At 48.6% G+C, this 18,210-nt stretch overlaps 8 protein-coding genes across 8 annotated transcripts; 4 read left to right on the forward strand and 4 right to left on the reverse strand.

Annotated features, from left to right (window-relative positions):
* The first annotated feature begins 395 nt into the window (after positions 1-395).
* On the forward strand, positions 396-2,495 carry DFJ58DRAFT_760869 (Alpha/Beta hydrolase protein). Its single transcript, XM_041388449.1, has 8 exons — positions 396-1,160; positions 1,219-1,348; positions 1,402-1,591; positions 1,647-1,790; positions 1,844-2,095; positions 2,144-2,231; positions 2,287-2,314; positions 2,368-2,495. The coding sequence occupies exons 1-8, from the start codon at positions 711-713 to the stop codon at positions 2,427-2,429; spliced, it is 1,344 nt and encodes a 447-aa protein (XP_041249805.1). The 5' UTR covers positions 396-710; the 3' UTR covers positions 2,430-2,495.
* A 1,801-nt stretch (positions 2,496-4,296) lies between these two features.
* On the forward strand, positions 4,297-5,135 carry DFJ58DRAFT_760886 (uncharacterized protein). Its single transcript, XM_041388450.1, has 5 exons — positions 4,297-4,550; positions 4,601-4,680; positions 4,739-4,835; positions 4,894-4,960; positions 5,015-5,135. Exons 1-5 carry the CDS (start codon positions 4,465-4,467, stop codon positions 5,096-5,098), a joined length of 414 nt encoding a protein of 137 aa, XP_041249806.1. The 5' UTR covers positions 4,297-4,464; the 3' UTR covers positions 5,099-5,135.
* A 447-nt stretch (positions 5,136-5,582) lies between these two features.
* Positions 5,583-7,059, forward strand: DFJ58DRAFT_836862 (uncharacterized protein; the record flags this gene model as incomplete). The annotated part of the gene is made up of 3 exons (XM_041392318.1): positions 5,583-5,750; positions 5,816-6,060; positions 6,117-7,059. 3 exons carry the CDS (start codon positions 5,583-5,585, stop codon positions 7,057-7,059), a joined length of 1,356 nt encoding a protein of 451 aa, XP_041249807.1.
* Positions 7,060-7,536: 477 nt separating this feature from the next.
* DFJ58DRAFT_651747 (uncharacterized protein) lies at positions 7,537-9,474 on the reverse strand (the record flags this gene model as incomplete). Its single annotated transcript, XM_041381638.1, has 3 exons — positions 7,537-8,899; positions 8,949-9,184; positions 9,253-9,474. 3 exons carry the CDS (start codon positions 9,472-9,474, stop codon positions 7,537-7,539), a joined length of 1,821 nt encoding a protein of 606 aa, XP_041249808.1.
* Positions 9,475-9,789: 315 nt separating this feature from the next.
* Positions 9,790-11,675, reverse strand: DFJ58DRAFT_760892 (uncharacterized protein). Its single transcript, XM_041388451.1, has 5 exons — positions 11,534-11,675; positions 11,093-11,487; positions 10,803-11,043; positions 9,958-10,752; positions 9,790-9,906 (listed from the first exon to the last, which is right to left on the reverse strand). The coding sequence occupies exons 1-5, from the start codon at positions 11,624-11,626 to the stop codon at positions 9,865-9,867; spliced, it is 1,566 nt and encodes a 521-aa protein (XP_041249809.1). The 5' UTR covers positions 11,627-11,675; the 3' UTR covers positions 9,790-9,864.
* Positions 11,676-12,407: 732 nt separating this feature from the next.
* On the reverse strand, positions 12,408-13,970 carry DFJ58DRAFT_713600 (uncharacterized protein; the record flags this gene model as incomplete). Its single annotated transcript, XM_041383934.1, has 3 exons — positions 12,408-12,861; positions 12,889-13,263; positions 13,957-13,970. 3 exons carry the CDS (start codon positions 13,968-13,970, stop codon positions 12,408-12,410), a joined length of 843 nt encoding a protein of 280 aa, XP_041249810.1.
* On the forward strand, positions 13,957-15,000 carry DFJ58DRAFT_696367 (ribosomal protein S27-domain-containing protein). Its single transcript, XM_041383475.1, has 4 exons — positions 13,957-14,103; positions 14,156-14,267; positions 14,325-14,435; positions 14,483-15,000. Exons 1-4 carry the CDS (start codon positions 14,101-14,103, stop codon positions 14,506-14,508), a joined length of 252 nt encoding a protein of 83 aa, XP_041249811.1. The 5' UTR covers positions 13,957-14,100; the 3' UTR covers positions 14,509-15,000.
* DFJ58DRAFT_910614 (alpha beta-hydrolase) lies at positions 14,986-18,122 on the reverse strand. Its single transcript, XM_041395194.1, has 9 exons — positions 17,661-18,122; positions 17,316-17,607; positions 17,126-17,269; positions 16,086-17,072; positions 15,905-16,033; positions 15,769-15,854; positions 15,696-15,715; positions 15,311-15,635; positions 14,986-15,255 (listed from the first exon to the last, which is right to left on the reverse strand). Exons 1-9 carry the CDS (start codon positions 17,788-17,790, stop codon positions 15,176-15,178), a joined length of 2,193 nt encoding a protein of 730 aa, XP_041249812.1. The 5' UTR covers positions 17,791-18,122; the 3' UTR covers positions 14,986-15,175.
* Positions 18,123-18,210: the final 88 nt, after the last annotated feature.

Genomic DNA, 18,210 nt, shown 5'->3' on the forward strand with positions numbered 1-18,210 from the left:
ACATATATAGGCATGAGATACCGCTGGCAATGGCATCCACCACGTCATGCTGATATTGGTTGAATTTTGTTGTCACCGTGGTATACATGCAATGGCGATGAAGTGTCGATGGGAGCTGATGTTAATGTTGCTTACATGTTACGGTGCTAATATTGTGGTGTCATTTCACTTCCTTGGTTGCTCGTCCCTTGCGCAGACCTTGTGCGAACGTTGGCTCGGCTGTCAGCAGTACCCAGGAAGGTTGGCATCAAGGTTATATTTGGTTCATTGTCTACGCAACATTTCCGGAAATCCTTCTGTTAACCATAACCCTATGTACATGTGTCACAATCCTATTTTTGGGTCGTGACAACGTTTGTAACGATTTTCGGTGTAGTCACTTTTGGTCAGGTGGCATTAGTTGATCCTGCATGAGCCCTACCTTAGATCTCTGCGACTTTACCTCATTATAAGCCATCTCCAACCAACCGGATGCTTCAAGGTGCAGGTCGTAACCCATCAAACTTCTTTGGCAGCTTAAGCTGCTTAAGCGAGAAGTTGGGTGTTTTTCAGATGTGGTTTCTAACGAAGTAGCCTGGCGTCGGCGAAGATACGGATTCCAACCAATTATTCCGTGATTCCACGCTCACCCCGGATGTCAACTAGTGCGGTCATCGGTCGTTGATCAATGTTCTTAGCCCAGGTCAAGCCGCTTCGAACGAACGACTCAGATGCCCGCCAACATGACCTCGACATACCCTTTTGAACCTAGTCCGCCGTGGACGACTGTGAACCCTAAGCCATTCTCGCCTTTTCGCACGCGTTACGGTAGCGAAGAATTGGAAGCGCCTTCATTACCGTCGCCTCGAAACGAGCCATTCAATGACAATTATATCGTTAGCACCCACCTCGTACCTGCTGGTTGTCCAAGGCTCACTCCGGATATCCCATTGCCTGTGGTCCCTAAATTCACAACAAATGCCGCGGAACGGAAACGAGATATCCAGCAGCTTTCCACTGAACTTAGGGAGCGACAAGAGCGCTTCGTGCAGGGAAAGTTAGGTGGAGAAAGAAGCGAGCGGCCGTTATGGAATTGTGTTAACCGATATGTCAAGAGAGTTCAAGATGGGAGGAAGGGCTTGACACTGTTATTCGCTCACGCAATTGGTTTTCCCAAGGAGGTACTCATTTATTTGACACAATTCGTGTGTCCAAGAACAGCCATTGAATGTGTTATAGATATGGGAAGCAACCCTGCGATATCTATTATCGTCATCCACAGCTTCACTGATTGACGAGGTGTGGTCTTGGGAAGCCGTTCAGCACGGTGATGCTGCAGTTGTCAACGAGACAAATCTCAGTGGCATATGTGAGACACCCCGCGCACTTCATCCATAGGCTGAGGTTAACCTTCGTTTCTAGTTGATTGGCGAGACAACGCGCGGGACATTGCACACTTTCTGTTATACTATCTACCGGAAGATACATCTTCAAAGATTTTACCGACGCATCTACAACTTCTGCCGGAGACTATCCGTGAATCCAGGAAGACTAAGGGATTTTCATCCCGCTCCCTGGTCGCCGTTGGACATTCATTCGGCGGCTGCTCTTCGTATGTTGTCATCGCTAGCGTTTTACTCTGATCAATATTGACAATATTGATGCAGGATACTAGCAGCTGTCAACTTCCCTGCAGTGTTCTCCTCCATAATTCTTATAGACCCTGTAGCTGCTAGCAGTCTCCACTACTCCTCCAATTTACTTAGGCTCATTTCCGCTGCCCTTGCTAGGCGTGAACGTTGGCCATCACGGTGAGTCATTATTTCGTGTCAGTGACTTCTAAGTATTTAAGTAATGTCACAAGTGAGGAGGCATTACGCTCGTTCAAGGCCTCTCCATTCTTCAGAGCGTGGCATCCTGATACCCTGCAGCTATATATTACATATGGCTTGTGCGAGGATTCACAAGGGGGCGTGAAGCTAAAGATGTCAGGTCTACACGAGGCTTTGGTGTTCGTAGATCGTATAGGATCAAATGAAGCATGGCAACTACTGGAAAAGGTGGACGAGCGAATAGAACTACGTTGGATTGTTCCAGGGAAGCCCGAAGACAAGGGGTGCGTTACCCCCAGCCATAAACTCTGCTCTACTGACGTTCGTTTCAGACTCGGGGGCGAAAAAGCAACGAGGGTGCGAGTGTGGCGAAGACCTGCTAACTCATCCAACGTGGTATTTCACTTTGCTGGGCATCTGGTAAGCAGATGTTTTGTGTCCATGTCCAAGTCTGATTGAGGCGGCTGTCACTTAGATCCCACACGAATCACCAGTGGAGCTCGGTAAGTGATTTTTCGTTTTCTACAACAACGTTCACGTCATGATTTTCCCCCAGCCCAAGAAATATCAGCTTTCCTGGAGAAGAAGTACGGGAGACGGAGTAGAGCATACCTATGATATCCTTTGCAGTGATATTGAATTCACCTAGGGTTGTACCAACAATGGACAGGAAACAAGCAATACCTGAAACAGACATAGACAGCTGACATTGACACATTTGACTTTCGCTTATGTGTATACAATAGTCTTGTGGAATGACAAGGGCGTGTCATCTTTACGACGGCATTCTTTTGACCTAACCTTCTGTGTGAGTTGACTGCTGCTTGATTGCGTGGGTATTGCTTGACCGCCACTTCCTTGTTCCAGCAGGGTCAGGCACGAATAGCGCAGCTGTGCACTGCATGCTAATTCAAGCTGAATAGATCTCGATGCGACCACGCACTCACCTGAGGTCGCACGGATTTACCTCGATAGTGCAACGACAGCCTCAGTCTAACAAAAGAGAAGGGGAACAGTCATTCGTTCTATATCATGGCCTCAATCGGACCACACCTTTTACGTCATTAATTTGCCGCATTGCGTTTGGAGTGGATCTACGGGTGCGTCATCAAAGTGGGCGGATGTTCTAGGGTGACCGGGTGAAAGGGAAACCGTGACGATGAGGGAAAATGCAAACCGTGCCCCACATATGGCTAAAGAGATAGCCTTTCCGAGTGGATCACGGGCGTCGCGCGACGCGCGAAACAGCCCTTTTGAACGGTCACAAGGAGATCCTCTTCGTGTGTGCTTCTCTGCTAGTGAATTATGCGCACGTCTGGACCTGCGGCATTCAAACTCGACAACACGTTCTTTGAATATTTCTATAGCTCCCCTGCGCCCATCCTCATTTACGCGTCGCTTGTCCTCCCCACTCTTTCGCGTTTCGGTCTGTATTCACGCTTCCTTTCGGCTGAAGGTTTGTGTTTATGGATCCCCTGATCTCCCAAGTGCTATTCTCTAGACCCATTTTATCTTCGGAGTAGTAATTAAACCGCGCCAGATCCCAATATCATACTATCTAACATTTGTCCCTTTAGATTACACTATCATACAAAGTCAGTCGCTCAGACTTTTTATCTGTGTGACACGAGCAAGCTCGGAGTCATAGTAACGGGGTACTTGATACTCCTGCTTCCTCTCTCGGACAATCACTAGCATGACTTTGATATATTATTTTGAGCCGGCGATTCCCCGGTGGATGACAGTCAACCCATGCAATTCCTGCTATTTCGCACGCGCGACGGAGATTAGAAAAGCCCTCATTGCCGTCCTCTCCTCCGGACGAGCTGTTGAACGGCAATCATATTGTTAGTACCCACTTCCTGTCTGCTGCCAGAGATCTCACTGCTCGTGGACCCCGCATTCTCAGTGGATGCCTCAGAACAGGGGCAAGACATCCAGCGGCTTGTCGCTTGATGATTTCCTTTTTTTTTCGGTGCTGGGAGGGTTAGGCGGAGAAAGAAGTACGCGTTACATTCAAAGATTCAGTTACACCCTCATTCGGAAGTGCGAGTATGGCAAAGACCTGCTAACTCATCTGGTGAATCGCTTTGCTGGGCATCTGGTAAGCCGATGTTTAGCAGAAGTAAGTCTTTCGGAACATTGTTGAAGTCACATCACGATGATTTTCCTCTAGTAGCTCTTTGTTGAGCGAAGGTACGGACTGCGGGGCAGTGTCTTGTGCGGTAATATTTGAATTCGGCTAGGCGTATTGACCAATACAGGAAACAAAACTTGAAACACCTGCAACAATCCGTCAACTGACATTCTTTTGTTGTGTTTCAATTTCTCTTGTGAGCCTAAAATATTGTTCTAGAATAACAGAATGATAAGGGCAGGTCTTTGCGGCGGGCGCTTGTGGTATCATAGCCTTTGGCACGCGTTGCTGATTGCCATTAATATCACCATATGTATCACTCGACCACTTCCAGGCACTGTATGCTAATAGCTATGCACTTCAAGCAAGGGCGATGTGTAATGCGGCGCGTATTCACATGAGATTCAAAGTGGGTCCCACGACAGCCTCGACTGTACCATACTGATTTTCACATTTTTGTATCAGAATCATCTTGTGTCCGCCATACATCTACGGTGAGTGATCAGGTTGAATTTCATGTTCAGCCCGATCATCGGGTCCGTCTTTTGGGTCCTGCTGAAATGCAAGTTGATACATGCTGTTGCATGTAACCGTGTCTGCCACTAGGCGCTGCATCAGATACATAATGATTGATCAATGCTATGACGCCTACCCTGCTAACACATGCCACATTCTCGATCGCACCCATGGCATTTGGTGCTTGCAAAACCGCAGACGTCCCTGCTACGCCAACTCGAGGAAACCGTGAATGAGTCGTGCGGGAATTAGAGTAATTGGTAGGAAATTTTACCTCATTCTTTTAGCATCAAATCGAGTATTGGACGTTCAACTGCGGTCACGGACCATGTGGATGTCCCTGATAACTCAGGGCGGTGTTTTACACTGCACTGGTAGAGAAGAAGACCATCAGCCCGAAATAGCGGAGAAAGAGGAACAATTGGAGACAATTGGCCTATCCTCGCAATGCTGTCTTGCAATGCTCCATTCAAAGGCTCCAACTACTATTGCGAAACTGCTAAACTGAGTAAATTTCCAATGGATCTCAAAGTCAAGTTTCAGGGCGTACTTTAATGAAATGGTCGGAATCATAGTCTCCCCTAGACAGTCCTTTAAAGCTTTATTGACGAATGAATATAATCGTTTGATGTGATCACGCAGACTCGTCGTTTGACGAGTGCACTTACCACGACGGAGACGACCAAACAGTCGAACTAGTCGATCTTAAATATTAACGTACGTTAACTTATGGCATCCAACGGTTGTTCCGGTGGGAGGGAGATCCTGTCCACTGTGTAAACCACCCTTGAGACAGGTTCTTTTTTAGGGCATGAAGTGAGTATTATCATCAACTAGGCAATGCGACCGTCGGTAGGATCATTGGAGACCATTATTGGTGGGACTTGGACCTAGCACGGGCGCTTGTACAGCCTCGGCGTGGATATAGTGCAAACTTTACTGGAATGATGGATCTGCTTCTTACTACCACTTCATTATCATTAAATAAAACTTGCTCGCTTCAAAAACACCCTCCGGATCCACTGGCAGCACGTTTCAGTAGCGCTGCGCACTGCATGCTATTCATAATTTAACGACTTCTTCACGACACCACACTGAGTAACCTCCTTGGCCGCGGTATGTTCTCATCTGCTCCAACTTTGTTCTGTATCCGCACGTTCTTCTGGCTGGCCCTTTTGGTCGTGCGATACCCCCAATTTGTATCTGCAAGACCAACAAGCGAAGTGCTGCGACGCGATAACAATCAAGGGACAAGTGACGGGAATGGCGTTTCTACAACCGTATGGGTGCGTACTGTCCATCGTCGAGCCCCAACGTTAGCCATGCTTAAACCGGAGAACCAATTATCTAGATACCTGTATTGATAATTGGAGTCGTCGTCGCCGTGATGACATTGATTGGATGCGTCAGACGGGCTACGCGGGTAGAAGTCAACGCAAACGCCGCAGCGAGCACTCGGAACCAACCTGCTGGTCAGGGAGCCTCAGCTCGCCCTGCAAGGCGCCGGAGGCCCGCACGGACTCCAAGTCAGATTTCTACAAAATCCCTTCCACCCTACATGCTGGAACCGGGCGACCAGGAACTTGTCATCTACAGGTGTGCATACTTACGTACCTGTAGCACCCACATTTTTGACACCCTGAATATCACAGAGGACCTTTGAAGATGGATGACGACCACGATCCTATGCAACTACCGGAAGAAGAAGACGACGACGAGCACCCTGAATCAAGAGGGGCACATCGTAGTCTTGACCTCGAGTCGCACGGTATCACACAGGCGGATAACTCTTCCACAAATCTCATATATAACGCCCCTGTTGACGTAACAATGAGACGAAGCGTAGACGTCGCTAGCGTGAGCACATCGCATGACTCGCAAGAAAGTCATTCTGGATTGTTACCATTGCACACTACACAAACGTCCGAAGACCCACGAGGAGAAGCGCCCCCGTACTTTGAGGTTGTAGGCCACGACACTCCCAACACATTACCTAATGAGCCTTCTGCATCGGAGGCTTCTACCATCGATGATGCTGCCCCTGGCCGGCGTTCTAGATTCAGCTTCCTTTTCAACCCCTTCGGGAGTCCGTCACGAAATCCGCCTATTTCGATCTATAACAGGGCTGCCACTCCTGACCACGCTCGCAACGGTTCATCCCTCTCCGTGGCATCAACAATTAGTGGACATGGGCGCAACCGTTCAGGCTCTCATTCGACGCTTTTGAAGGCTTTCCGACCCCACGACCATTCCGTACCTATGACATCCCCGTCAACCATCTCTTTGAACTCAATATCGGCACCTCTCACGCATACTGTTGTACGCTCGGAGTTCCGGGTGCCGAAAGGTGGCATGACGCCTGAGCAGATCAAACTCATCACCTCCAGGAATGCACTGGAAAGATTCGGTGTTCCATACGGTCCGGACGCTGTAGCATTTTCAGCGTCAAGGTCTAATATGGCACCACCACCTGACTTCGACGCCACTGTATCAAGTTCGCCAGGTCAAGCCAGTGGGTCACCATCAGCTGACCTTGACAACCCGTCTAGTACCAGTGTACCAGAGAGAGAAACAACAGGAAGCCCTCGTCTATAATAGTGCTGCTGCGGATGAGGCTGGACAATCAACCTCAGGTTCTATCATATCCGGATCACCTCCATCTTCCCCATCCGGAGTTGAGACAAAATTCGAACTATCTTCGTCATCACGCTCGCCGCTACCATCGGACGACTCGCGCTCAAGTTCGGTGACATCCTTTGAGACAGCTGCTTCCGAGCTCTCGCGGCCCACTACACCGCTCACAGCACGACCTGTGACGCCTGTGACGGCGCGGCCCTTTGCATGAGAACATCTCAATTATGAATTTACTAGGACTTATTTCCTACTACTATCTGACGGTCATCATGCTATATTCTATCGTAAATCGTCCCTTCAACTTTCAGCCACTTACCTTGGATCTCTAAGCTTTCTGTGGCCGTACATGTAGTTCTAGTTTTACTTCCGATTGGTTTCCATCGAGGACTGTGTCGTTATTCATAGAAACCCGCGCTAAACCGTTTCCCCCCACTGAAATCACTCGCTACAGCAATCTGATCGTGATCCTTCAGCTAAGCTCCGTGGTTTCACTATCCAGATTGCGGCTTTGGACGCGCGAGCGGTCTCGTCTCCATCAGGGAACTCGTAGGTCAACGCGCTACCTCCAGTGGATCGTTTCATCTCTTTGAGGAGCACTTTCACACTGGATCTATTTGTGGTCAATGTCGTCCATCCAAGTGCTGCGCCCCAAAGCATACTTTGGACCGTGTGGACCGTGAGCTTTGGGTTTGCCAAAGTAACTGCTGCCGGTGGGATCTCACCCTCGTCGTTACTTAAGTAAGGCGCAGCTGAGTGGCTAGGCGGACTTTGTGATTCCCGAAGTCTCGAGATATCTTCTTGGGATAGTATATTCCAACAGGTCGAGGCAAGGGACGTCATGAAAGGTGATGAAGGATTTGATTGAAAGGACCCGAGAGAAGTGGTATCGGGCTCTGAAGATGGGTACAACCTGACAGGCATCAATGGAATGAAATTAGACGGGTATCGTGAATGCACCCAGAATTGATTATGGGTGGGTATGGCAGTCGTTTGAGAACATATAGAACAAGAGAGCAGTGCTTCGGCGCGCTGACGTTCTCTCGTGCCCGCGATCTTGAATACGATCTGGAGACAACGTTGGCGAGCCTCTTGTGTTGTCCAGAATTGGATATTTTGCAGATCAGGGGAGATGGATCTCAAGCGATCGTGCATATCTTGCAAGAGGCCCTTCTTCATCTCTTGATGGGCTTGGTCTGCCAACACTTTTGAGTGAATTCCGGAGTCCTCCCATGTGCTTGTTGCATCTGGAGAATCGGAAAGCATTCGTACTCGCTGCTTTTTCCATTCTACATATCGTTGGGGCGGGATGAATCGTGCGTTGGCATCTTCTGGATCACGAGGCAGATGAGAGTGAGTGGTATCGGATATAAGCGCTATCAATGCTGAGAGATCGAGGTTGATATGAGTGGTGGGCTCGAAAATTATTGGCTGCGCAGAAGTGTTTTCCATCTCCTCTACGATGTCCTGCCTTTCGCCTAATTGGACATCTATGCCCATTCTCTGGAGACAGTCGATTGTGTAAGCGATTCTGGGATCACTCGTTTCGTGGTTGGTGTCGGAGAGGGAAGGATCCAGTCGGGTTAGACGCATTGTAACTGAAGGAATCTCGTTGAAACCATGAGGGTTTGCCCTTGCAGCCTCCAGAAGTTCACGACCCATGCGCAGCACGGAATTGTCAAACTCTTGGGATATCAAATTTTCCTTCTTGAGCGGAGAGTGCCCATCGCCGTCGTCCTCGTCAGAGCTGGTAAGATACGAGTCCATTTCGCGAAACTCCATTAAAATGCGACTGTTCTTTATCCTGGAAATTCGTCCAGAGTTATTCTAGGTGAAATGTTGGATGAACTTACGTATTGACTCTGATCCAACGTCTCCCGTTGTCAGCGACCACATCGACCTTGACGCCATGCTCTTTGGCTGAGCCATTCTTGGGCTTACGGGAGGCCTGAGGATGAGCGGTGGTGTGGAATGTCCGATATATAGCAACAGCTCCGCGAGCCTGAAGCAGTTCCTGCCATACTGCAACGAGATATGGTGCATTGGTCGAGAGAGGAGGAAGAGATGTTGATTCTGGGTCATCGAGAAACTACTGCACATCATGATCGATTAGAATTATTGAATGAACAAAGTATCCTTACGGTGGACTGGACACACCTTTTGGAGAACTTGCAGGTCCCGTTTCACCTCTTCTCGTAGAAACCGTAACCCAGGTAATACTTCTCGATTCTGAGTCTTTACTACACCAATTTCACCCATTTCTTCTGATGAGTCGATGATTGGCAGGTCTTGGGATTCAGGCTCGTATGAGTCTAGCCCAACGCTAACAGAGCGTAGGCAATCGCACAATTCGTAGAGTTCTTCGTGAGGTCTCGCCATGTTGGCGCAAGGATCGCTTGCAGTTGGTATAATGACTATAATCACTTCGTTGGCCAGAATCAAAGTCCAGGCTAAAAATGTCGGAGGAGCCTCCGTGATTCTGGATTACATAACACTAATTGACTGATGAATATGGCCACAGCGGGCGCGCTTAGCCAGGGAATCAGTACTTCAGTGATGCATCTCAGGCACTACGCAAAACCTGGCAGAGCGACTTATGTAGCACCCAGTGTGGCCCCTTGGGCGCAACTCAGCATGAGTCTTCTTCCACACGTTATGACTTGGAATGGCAGCATACGACAATCATATGTAGGACACAGATCTAGGTAATGCAGCATTAAGTGGCCGCCTGAGGACCATACTTCCCAAGGCGTCAACATTAGGAACTAGTCAGAATACCAATATATCGATTTGTTGACCTCTTCTATCTCTCTACCGCAATTCATTGTAAGCAGAGGGAATCAATGATAAGTCGCGACTCACTTTCACTAACATAATCCTACTTTCGTCCATATGAGCAGTATCCGCATAAAACAACCCCTCGCTAACGATCTCGTGATACGGTAGTGCAGATCCTAGCGGTTCCGTAAATGGGCGAGAAATCGTGTTAGTTAGCTCGCCTTGTACAAGTCGACCGCGGTAGTCTGGTTTATCTTGTGCGTGATAATGCCGAGCGATGTGTGGGTTAAAATCTCTGATACGTAGCCGTCGGGGTTCGAGTGGTGCATCAGAAGCGCTGTTGTCGAGGGGATCCACAACGCGGAAACCATAGAGTGAAGACACCCAGTCCATGTCATTTATGCGTAATTTCGTAGCACGGAACCACGTCGTATACCGCGGCCCCCACATCGACCAAAGCAATTTGGGACCATTCAAGGTCGGTTGGCCGTAGGTCCTGCAAAATAAGCTTTCGAGTTCCAGGATGGCACTACGCAGGGTAAAGAAGCTATAGCGGAACAATTCGTTTCTGAATTCAACACCGACATGGATGACTATGAGTTGATCACTCGTACTCGGGTGAAATGGGCATGGAGGTTGGTAGGATCTTCGAGGATGGGAAAGCATGGAGCCAGAAGTAATATTTTTACCTACGGATACCTCTGTGTATGAAAAGTGATCCATGAGAGAAGGTAATGAGAGTTTCGCGGTGCATCGAGGGGGCTTTGACTTGTCGGCAATGGAATATATTTCCATGATCCCGTGGATATCAAGGACGAGGAACTGATCTTCTGCAATGAATGACCAGTCGTGGATACCATCATTGAACAAAAGACTGAACTGTGGTATCAGTGAGTCTCTAGCCGAGTTAACTTGAAACACTTATTTACCTGGTAACCATTCTTGGATTTCCAGTCCCACATTTGCATACAGTCTCTCTCCTTTACCACGACATTCCACAATAGCACGATAACGTAGCTCCCCATGATATGGACTTCCGCACTGGTGGATTGGGGTATTGCGTGGCCAATGGTATCCGTGTCGAGTGCCTTCAGGATTGGTTGTGCTGCATCAGGGTGGGCGTCGTTCGTTGTCAGTGACCTCAGATGGATATCGTATGCATAAGTCAAGCTTCCCGCACAGTTTAGCATGGACTGAGTAAAAGAGTGTAAACACTCACGAGTCTGGTGAAAGTGCCACTACAACAAGTAGATCTTGCGCTGGACAGAAAGTAAAGTCCATCAAGGTCGTAGCATCAACAGGGCAATTCCAGCTATGTAGATCACTGGAGTCAGTCCCGAACGGCATACAAGCAAAGATAATGCAGTCCTTCGATCCAGCAGAGCCATATACACCACCCAAGATATCAGATAGAGGTCCCACCATCACTGCTGGGAGCGTGTACTTCTGCTTGTATTCGAAGCGTTGCCATGCAGCGTCATGCTGTCTAAGTCGTTCTCGGCGTGTAGCTGGCGGCACGTCCATTTCAGAGGCTTCCATTTGGAAGTAACCGAGGTCGATGATATATTGCAGCATCTCCGAATGGTCGACCGTTTCTTTCAGCGTTTTGCACGTCTATGGTGGATGTCAGCATAGTGAGAAGAGTCATGTGTTCACTTACCTTTCGTACCCGTACTAGGTCGTGCGCGTCGAGAGGTACCAGTATAAGGAACAAAAGCTCTGGGGGGAGCTGTACCAGAGTTATAGCTCTCATTATGTTGTCTACCAAAAGTTCTACTAGTAGGGCGAGAGGTCAAGCACTGTTTATTGCCGCGACACATCATTCTAGAAGTCCTTTCTTCGCCTTCATTACGGAGTTTCAAATTTCAGTCCTTAGTCGTCCACTCATTAATATCCTTCGCCTCGTATTGCGGAGGACCACACCGTCCAGGGATGTTAACCCCAACGTGCACTCAAGGCCAACTTGAATAGCAGCAACAAGCATTGGAATTAGCCAAACGTGCGCTGCGTCCAGTGACGGCAAAACAATGTGCGCCTTTTGTTTCTCTTGTTTTCCGTTACTACTATACATGATTATTCGCTATATCCACTGAGTCTTATGATCGAACGAACAAGATACCCCTTACAGACTTAGTGTTATGATCCGTCGTATCTAATGCACGGCATCATGTGCAGGCTCAACAGAGGGGGGGAAGCCGCTTGCGTATTACAGGTTATCGGGTATGCATGTCATATGTTCAATGCCCGGACTTCTCGAAGACTGTCAATGGCAAGCTAACACAGCAAGTCGATAGCGAATGAAAGTGATACACCCTGGGTCTGAATCAGGATTGCGAAAACAAAGCAATAAATGCAGTACAGATGTTATAGTAGACGTTAAATGATATGGTATGGTAGTGGGTCGTGAAGTTTGTCCGGATTGTCTTTCGTTGGGTGTGCGGGGCGTGAATGGGTGTATAGGGAAACGCATAGTGCGATCCCATGGCCCATGGGAATGTTCATCGGCAACGGGTGATCAAGGGGGGCATGGCCGTTTACGTGCGACGCCAAGAAGTAGACGGGCGGCTCTTGCCCTTGGGAGGTACAGCTCCCAGCATCACACCACCGGTCAGGACAGTGGTCTTGCCACCGTCGTAGGGGGTAACTTCAGTCTTGGAGGTGTCTACAAAGACACAAGCCCGCCTTGCCTTCTCGCGGCGCGTAAGTTGGGATGACTGCTTGTTGCTCTTCTTAGACGAGGTAGCCGTGGCAGAGAAACAGAAGCACAAGTCAGACGAGCAGTAGCTCGAGCACGAATCGGTAGATACAGCAGAAAGAGGCGATTCAGAACGTGCAGGAGCAGGGAAACGGTTAACAACAGGGGTCATCCAAGTGGGTGCATTGATTTCGTCAGCGATCAGGGCAAAAAGTTCTTCATCTTCTGTGCGGTCATTTTCCCAGAGCTGCTGGGCAAGTGTCTTAGACCTTGAGTTGTTGGGTGGCAGCTGGCTAAAAGGCGTATGGTGCACGACAGACACAGCCTTAGCCATCGGCTCCCCCGCCCAGATCGTAATGAGTTTGGTACCCCTCCCGAACTGCACAGAGATGCATCCTGGATCGACATGGAAGTCGAACTCACGTCCGCCCAAGGCTGCAATCCAGTCGAACCAATGAACACTGGATGCAAGGCATGCGGTATATATGGCACGTGGAGGGAGGCAATTAGGGGAGAGAGTGAGGCAACGCTGGTCGGAACCACGAAGTGGTTCCTTGGGGGTCCATGTCGGGGCGAACAGTGCAGTCAAGTTCGCCTCAAGCACAGACTGAAGCTTGTTCATGGTCGCAGCAGGGTGCGTAACGGTAAGAGGTCGAGTGAGATAAGTGATAGCCTGAGCAAGAGTAATGGAAAGGCTGGATGTAGCAGTCATAATAACAGCCAACGACGAGAAAGTGATTGGAAAGATTGACTAGGTGGTAATAACAGAAATCGACCTGCGATGATAGATGAAACGCGCTGAAAGGATACGTGAGAATACGATGTAGTCTCGGCAGTCCTGAGTTTTGATTAAGACGACGAGATTGAATCTGAGCAGAAGACCGAAACGTCTGAATTGATATTAATGTCAAACGAGACCCTCGGAAGGGAAAAAAGCGAGCTCACTAATTAACAGACTAGATGAAGAAGGGGACATAAAGCATGTTAGCGGAACGCAACGGAAGTCAACAGAGATAACGAACCTGGCTGTGTGTGGATTGTCAAAACCCGGAAGGATAGTATGGGAGGTAACTGGTCCGCTGACCTTTGAGTTATATGCGTTCCAGGCGCAGCCATAATGAAACAAATTAAAAGCCACGCTACCAGCAGAGCATCCTCCGTAAACGGTCACGAAGCGAGAACAAAAAGACCATGTGAGTTACGATGATACAAAAAGTTGCACAAAACAGGTTAACGTCTTGATATCCCAATGATAGCCTGAGTGTTATATTATTGTTTTATATCGCATCATCTCCCTGGTCCTTGTCAGAACATTCAAGCGCTGATGTTCTTTAAATTTGGGTATAGGAACAATTATCATGAGATTGGATTGAATTCAGATTCAGAACAGTTGACCCGACATAGTGCGGGTAATCCCGAAAGCTTGTTCAATCTCCGCTCAAACCTTAAGTCCCTACCAGGCATATCATCAAGTTTTGAGTCAGCGTATCGCTCGATAACTTTGACAACGAAAACACCAAAAGCTCGTCAAAATGGTATGGTGCAGTCCGTTCTACTTGTCCGAAATCCTCACAGAACCTTGTTTAGACTCTCGCTGTCGATCTATTGAACCCCTCTGCAGAACATGAACGCAAGCAGCACAAGCTCAAGCGTCTCGTGCAATCCCCTAACTCATACTTCATGGACGTAAAATGCCCAGGTGCGTCCCGTCGAGCCAAACCCGACACCATTCATCTCACCCGGCTATTTGTTTTAGGATGCTTTGCTATCACCACTGTATTCTCTCATGCACAATCAGTAGTTCTTTGTGGCTCGTGTGCAAGTGTCCTCTGCCAACCTACGGGTGGTAAGGCAAGACTGACTGAGGGTATGTTATCCAATTGCGACGTTTTTTAATGCATTAACCTTTCGCAGGTTGCTCATTCCGCCGGAAAAACTAGATACTTCACTTGCACTCTTCATCTCTAGTGATAATAGTGCAGACTGGATGATTTTATGCGGCATTGTATCACTATTCTTCTTCAAAATCCATGGCCACAACGACACTACGGTAAGCAGGAATAGTGAATGTTTGGCCGTTCGTCACTTTTGGTTATCACTTCATTCGAGCAATACCTCAATATCATGGGCTCCCATGATGCATTATTCTGAACGAGTGCGCCTCACGGATACCGTGTATTGCAGTTCGCTGATGGCTCAATGCCATCTACGGGAATAAGTAAGTTACTGCTCGAACCATCCCATTGACCAAAACATCAGCGCGAGTCGGAGGGGTCTCAACGGTGCTCCCGAGCTTTTTCTCCTTCCACTTGCAGCCTGTATCACGTTTCATCGCTGGAAGGGTTTGCCTGAGTACTCTCTCAGGGGTATCATGTAACTTGCCCGCTTCTCAGTCATCACGGTCGCAATTAATCGGCGCAAACAAGACTTCCATGACTGCTCGCCCAGTATTTTTGGCTGCAAGCCTGGTCGAATTTGCTTCGTTCCTTCTTCGCCTCAGTTTCGTCGTTCGCAAAGTCACTCTTAAGTTTTGCTCGTACCATTGATGGTACCGTGTGTTAGAAAAAAGAACATGCAAGTATTCGAGCGTGGCGAAATCTACAGATTTCACTTAGAAAGGAGGTATCTTTCCAAGAATAAGATGTCAGCGGCATTAGTGAACTCGATCACGCTCTTCTGTTTGTATCCTACAAAAGACATCACTCATCAGCATCATCACACGACATATGCGAAAAGACATACCATGGCCCTCCATTTCGCAAATGATGAGCTCGGTATGCACATTCTTTGACACAACTTTGTACATGCTAACAGCCTCATGCACAGTCACTCGAGTATCGTTCTCGCCATGGGTGATCAAGAGGGGTATCGTGATCTTCGAGGCGTTATTGATCGGCGAGATCCTGTCAAGGAACTCTCTGATTTCTGGGATGGTCTCGTCACCATACTCGCGTCTGCGTGCTGCTCGCCGGACTGCCGCAGTATTCTCCAAGAATGAAGGCCAGTGCCCGATTCCAAAGTTTTCGATGCCACAGGCGAGCTTTGAGGAGTAATATGTCAGAGTCGCCTACATGCAGTGCTTGGATGTGAGAACGATGTGCTTATTGAAAAGATAGATGTATCGCACCAAGGACATATATCCACCATCTTCAAACGGCGAGGGTCAATTTTTTGGTAGGGATCATCAGAAGGCTACTCACAGGATCCGCCTGCTACAGCAATGCGGGATGAATCCAATTCATTCTGCATGTTGGATGCAATGTGGTCGAGTAACGCTCCAATGTCCCTTAGGAAACATGAGTCATCTGTCCCCGAGAAGGTGTAGATATACCGTACTTGACAGAATCTTCGCGCTTCAAAATATCATCCGCGGCCATGTACTTCTTGCCATATCCCGAACTTCCGCGCACATTGGGGTAGATAACCGCAATTTTCAGCTCGTTCAACAGGTAACTATGCGTAGGCCTGCGGAAGTCCGTCAGCCTACAGTTTGCGCTGAGGAAAAAACATGACTAACGTGCGGTAATTGGCGGTAGCTTGAGATTCCGGGCCACCGTGAATGTGAATAATGACTGGAGTCACTGATTGGCCGGCCGGGCGGTAATATATGGCAGGGACTTCCAAGCCATCGAAGCTCTTATATCTGATGAGAGTGGGCGGAACTTCATGTGCCACCGTAGGTGGGGCTGCCTGTACATATGGTAAGACAGAAGCGAGCACGTAGGCGTTTCCATTTTCATCTTTCTTGACATTGTTCAACAACGGAAGAAGATCCAAGTAGGTGATTCGCCCTCTGGAGTGGTATGATGTGAGATGCAGCGTTAATTCGTACGGCTTGTCATTGAGGTCATTCGTTTGGAAGGTGAGCCAACCCCTTTCCCAGGCGACCTTGACCTCAATCACCGTGTTCTTGTGAGACCCAGATAGAGGCATGAAAAAGAGGGAGGTCCATCCCTCGACATTGACAGTGAATACGATATTGTCGCTAGTGACCTTGAGGTCTTCAATTTCCCACAAAATTGGTCGTATAGCTTGAATTGCGGCACCGGAAGTGGTGATGTGGGTGACCGATGCCGTGTCAAGGTCGTAAGTGACGATTGAGGCAAAATCACCGTAGCCATTCGTGGTGCAGTAGATCAAGTGGGGTAGATTAACGTTGTGGGAGAATGCAACATCGTAAAACGTGCTATCTTCTGCTTTCTCAGTCGCTCCTGGGAACTCGATTAGCTTGGGAGGTAACACCTGTTTTTCAGAGATGTCGACAGCATATAGAGCATTGTAGCTCGAGCCATATTGCCTTCTGATCAACAGATACTTGTCGTCAAGGGAAAAGCTCTGCGGGCTGTACATGGTCGTGCCTTCCCCGGTGCTTGGTGCGACCAAGCGTGAGGGCAGAATGAAGGGGGAGGCGTCTGCCTTTGCGCCCGTATTGGAGTCTACCAGCCTGGTAACATACACTAGGGTATCCTTGTTGTTCTCCTTGTTCGACGCAAAAGCCATAAGGCTGTCCCACGAGATTCGATCAGATACGAACTGAACGAACGAAGATAGACATACTTATTTGTCTGAGACATAACAATTGACCCGTATCTATAGTCATCGTAGGTCAGTCTCTCGATGCGTCCCAGGCCAGGCGCATTATCCAGCTCTCCTTGTACTTTCGGAAGAACTTGGTCGGCAAGAGAATCCTCCCAGTAACGCCTGCGATTTTGGTCAGACAGGATCTTAAGCTGTACGTGGTACGTGCCATAGCTGAAAATGTTCATTTCCGTTGAGATCCATAACCATGATGGCTCCTCCACGTCTGCGCACACCCCGCCAGTCATCCTCAAGAATTCCGTGGAACGCCGATATTGTCCTGCCAGAACCAATATCAAAGTATGTGAGCCGGCTCATCTCGGTGCTGAAAGGATCTGTTGGCATGCGATACAGCTGAGTGACTTGGGCGTCTGCAGGCCTGTGCGCAACGATGATGCCTCCTAGAATTTCTTTGCCATTGGCATCCTTGGCTGTCCGCTCAAAACCTAGGGTTGCAAAACCTTGCGAACCAGATATATCAGAGTGCACTTCCAAGGATATAACCGCCACACACCTCGAGCAGCATCTTCATACTGCTTCATACCATCAAAAATACGCTGCGGCACTGCCGGCAAGTTTACGGCCTTGATCTGCTTGGCGGGTCTAGTGAACTCCAAATCACCATAGTCGACAGGTGTGGCCATCTTGATTGCGAGCGTGGTTCTGCCGATTGTGGGGATAAATCACTTGTACTTATATCGTTGAAAGGATATAAGTATAGTCAACGACCACATGCATTCGGATCAACACTTTATCGCGCGTGATGCAAAGGGCGCCTATGCCAATCTGCAATGATAACAGCTATATCATGAGGTGCCATAGTGCTAGGATTTATTAGTCCCGGTAGTCCGGAAGGCCGCAGAATCGTCAGGGTTTTTCTAGGAGGTCTAGGTTGATGGTGGTTGTGGACTCGTGATGTTGGGGAGGGAGTTACCTTTTACGGATGGTTTATAATCGGAACGTTGCAACGTTTTGGCCTTCAACGTTTCAACTGGCACATATGTTGCATGACGGTCAAACTTATGTAGGTGTGCTCGGTTGAAAGGTGCCGGTGGATATCCACC

The sequence above is a fragment of the Suillus subalutaceus genome, assembly GCF_016647625.1.
Source record: "Suillus subalutaceus strain FC151 chromosome Unknown DFJ58scaffold_6, whole genome shotgun sequence".
NCBI classification, from domain to species: Eukaryota; Fungi; Basidiomycota; class Agaricomycetes; order Boletales; family Suillaceae; genus Suillus; species Suillus subalutaceus.